This window comes from Capsella rubella, unplaced genomic scaffold, assembly GCF_000375325.1.
Source record: "Capsella rubella cultivar Monte Gargano unplaced genomic scaffold, Caprub1_0 scaffold_6, whole genome shotgun sequence".
Classification (NCBI taxonomy): Eukaryota; Viridiplantae; Streptophyta; class Magnoliopsida; order Brassicales; family Brassicaceae; genus Capsella; species Capsella rubella.
Window position 1 is genome coordinate 11631511 of NW_006238918.1, and position 2682 is coordinate 11634192.

The window sequence follows — 2682 nt, forward strand, 5'->3', positions numbered from 1 at the left end:
AAAAGAAGAAAACAAATAAAAGTGTACGTGTGGGTGTGGGTCAGAATAATTAAATTAATTTGTACGTGTGCGTTTCTTAGTCAAAAGAATCAACACCGTCTAGTATCACTATAGCTAATAGTGTCGGAACATTGTCTCCTTATAGATCATCTCCTTTAGTCTCCTCTCCATTATATATTCACCATTCTTCTTCTTTGTTCCTCAACAGGGCTCACATTCATATTCTACTTCTCTCTCTTTCTCTATCTATCTATCTCTTTATTGCTTGAGCTTACAAGTGAAAGTACTTGAAACTTGTACTTGTGTTATATAGTGATTAATTCATCGAGTTATAATACTATAACAAAGATGTTGTCAAGCAAAGTTATTGGTGAATCTCATGGACAAGACTCATCTTACTTCCTTGGATGGCAAGAATATGAGAAGAATCCTTTCCATGAAACTTTTAACCCTAGTGGGATTGTTCAAATGGGTCTTGCTGAAAACCAGGTTTGTAACCATTTTTAACACATAGAAAACAAAACCAGGTCTTGTTTTTTTCTTGGTTTGTATGTGACTGATCGGTTGTTGTGTTTTGTCCTTTGTCACAGCTTTGTTTTGACCTAATAGAGACTTGGCTTGAAGAGCATCCTCAAGTCTTGGGTTTGAAGAAAAATGAAGAGTCGGTGTTTAGAAAGTTAGCTCTGTTCCAAGATTACTATGGCTTGCCAGCTTTCAAAGATGTAAGTAACTTCAACTACTTTGTCCGGAGTGTTTTTTGTTTTTTTTTGTTTTTTGTCGTCTTTTTCTTTGTTTTTTGGTCAAGTTTTTTGTCGTCTATTACATCATTATTATATATATTTAATATGATTATACTTAAACTATGCATGAAACTAAGTATTATATGCTTTTATGCAACAGGCTATGGCAAAATTCATGGGGAAAATAAGAGGAAACAAAGTGAATTTTGATACGAACAAGATGGTTCTCACAGCTGGATCAACTTCAGCTAATGAGACTCTAATGTTCTGTCTTGCTAATCCAGGAGATGCTTTTCTTATCCCTGCACCATATTATCCAGGGTACGTGTTTCAAAATTTAACACTAATGGGTTTAAAGGAATTATCAATAGTTACAAGAAAGACTAAATATATTTCTTGGTTTTATATCTTGAAGGTTTGATAGAGATCTCAAATGGAGGACAGGAGTAGAGATTGTTCCTATCCATTGTGTAAGCTCGAACGGGTACAAGATAACTGAGGATGCACTAGAAGATGCTTACGAACGAGCTCACAAACTTAACCTAAACGTTAAAGGAGTTCTCATAACGAACCCTTCAAACCCTCTTGGAACCTCTACCACACGTGAAGAGCTTGATCTTCTTCTGACCTTTACATCAACCAAGAAAATCCATATGGTGAGCGATGAGATCTACTCGGGAACGGTCTTCGACTCTCCTGACTTCACTAGCGTGCTAGAAGTTGCTAAGGACAAAAACATGGATTTGGATGAGAAAATCCATGTTGTCTACAGTTTGTCCAAGGATCTAGGCCTCCCTGGATTTCGCGTAGGCTTGATTTACTCGAACAACGAGAAAGTGGTCTCAGCCGCGACAAAAATGTCGAGTTTTGGACTTATCTCGTCCCAAACTCAGCATCTTCTAGCCAACTTGCTGTCTGACGAAAGATTCACGACCAACTACTTGGAAGAGAACAAGAAGAGGCTGAAAGAGAGAAGAGACAGGCTAGTTTCCGGTCTAAAAGAATCCGGGATCGGCTGTTTGAAGAGCAACGCAGGTTTGTTTTGTTGGGTTGACTTAAGACACCTCTTGAAATCCAACACTTTTGAGGCTGAGCATTCTTTATGGACAAAGATTGTTTGTGAAGTCGGTCTTAACATCTCTCCAGGCTCATCGTGTCATTGCGATGAGCCTGGTTGGTTCAGAGTTTGTTTCGCGAATATGTCAGACCAAACGATGGAAGTTGCTATGGACCGTGTTAAAGGTTTTGTAGAAGACAATAACCGTGGTACGCAAAAGAGAACCATGTGGAATACAAGAAGAAGGTCACTCATCAACAAATGGGTCTCTAAGCTTTCAGCTGTGACTTGTGAATCAGAACGTTGATGATTTGTTCAAGAAACTATCTTTGATTACTTATCATATTTTATAATTGTTTTTCATATGTTTTCTTTTTTTCACTTCAGATTTGGCGCAAGCCATTATGGAGTTTAGCTCTCTACAAAATAAAGAAAATAAGTACTGTGTTTTTTTTTTTTTTTTGTCTTTTTGAAGGGTTGTATTGAAGGGTCCTGTTTTTATTTTTATTTTTCATTTCAGTAACTAAATTGTATTATTTTATTCTTTATATTCTAAAATTTAAAAATTATTACTTGTGAAGTTACCAAATGACACCATTAATTAGTGTTTCTGAGCGCCAAAATTACAAAATTACAGAGAAACTTTTTTCGTTTTGATAACTAAAATATAGAAACGTGACAATAATTTCTGTAGAAACACTTTTTTTTTTCTTTTTTTTGTGATTTAATTTAAATCATTTTTTCTCTAATTTTCATTCTAAGAAAGTTGCTCTAGGCAATATGTCATTTCTACTTTTTGTACCAAACATAATCGATTGTCAAAAAAAAAAAAAAACCAAAACATAATCATCTATTTCTACAACATACTACCGACACCGATATAAG

At 35.5% G+C, this 2682-nt stretch overlaps 1 protein-coding gene across 1 annotated transcript; it reads left to right on the forward strand.

The window, feature by feature from the left end:
- The first annotated feature begins 228 nt into the window (after positions 1–228).
- Positions 229–2279, forward strand: LOC17883512 (1-aminocyclopropane-1-carboxylate synthase 11). Its single transcript, XM_006287645.2, has 4 exons — positions 229–489; positions 591–722; positions 901–1061; positions 1156–2279. The coding sequence occupies exons 1-4, from the start codon at positions 349–351 to the stop codon at positions 2102–2104; spliced, it is 1383 nt and encodes a 460-aa protein (XP_006287707.1). The 5' UTR covers positions 229–348; the 3' UTR covers positions 2105–2279.
- The last annotated feature ends 403 nt before the right edge of the window (positions 2280–2682 follow it).

Excerpts from the sequence above, each read along its gene's own strand:
- LOC17883512 (XM_006287645.2), top strand. The coding sequence starts at position 349 with ATGTTGTCAAGCAAAGTTATTGGTGAATCTCATGGACAAGACTCATCT. Across the intron at positions 490-590 it reads TGGGTCTTGCTGAAAACCAG|CTTTGTTTTGACCTAATAGA; the intron begins GTTTGTAACCAT and ends CCTTTGTCACAG. Across the intron at positions 1,062-1,155 it reads CCTGCACCATATTATCCAGG|GTTTGATAGAGATCTCAAAT; the intron begins GTACGTGTTTCA and ends TATATCTTGAAG.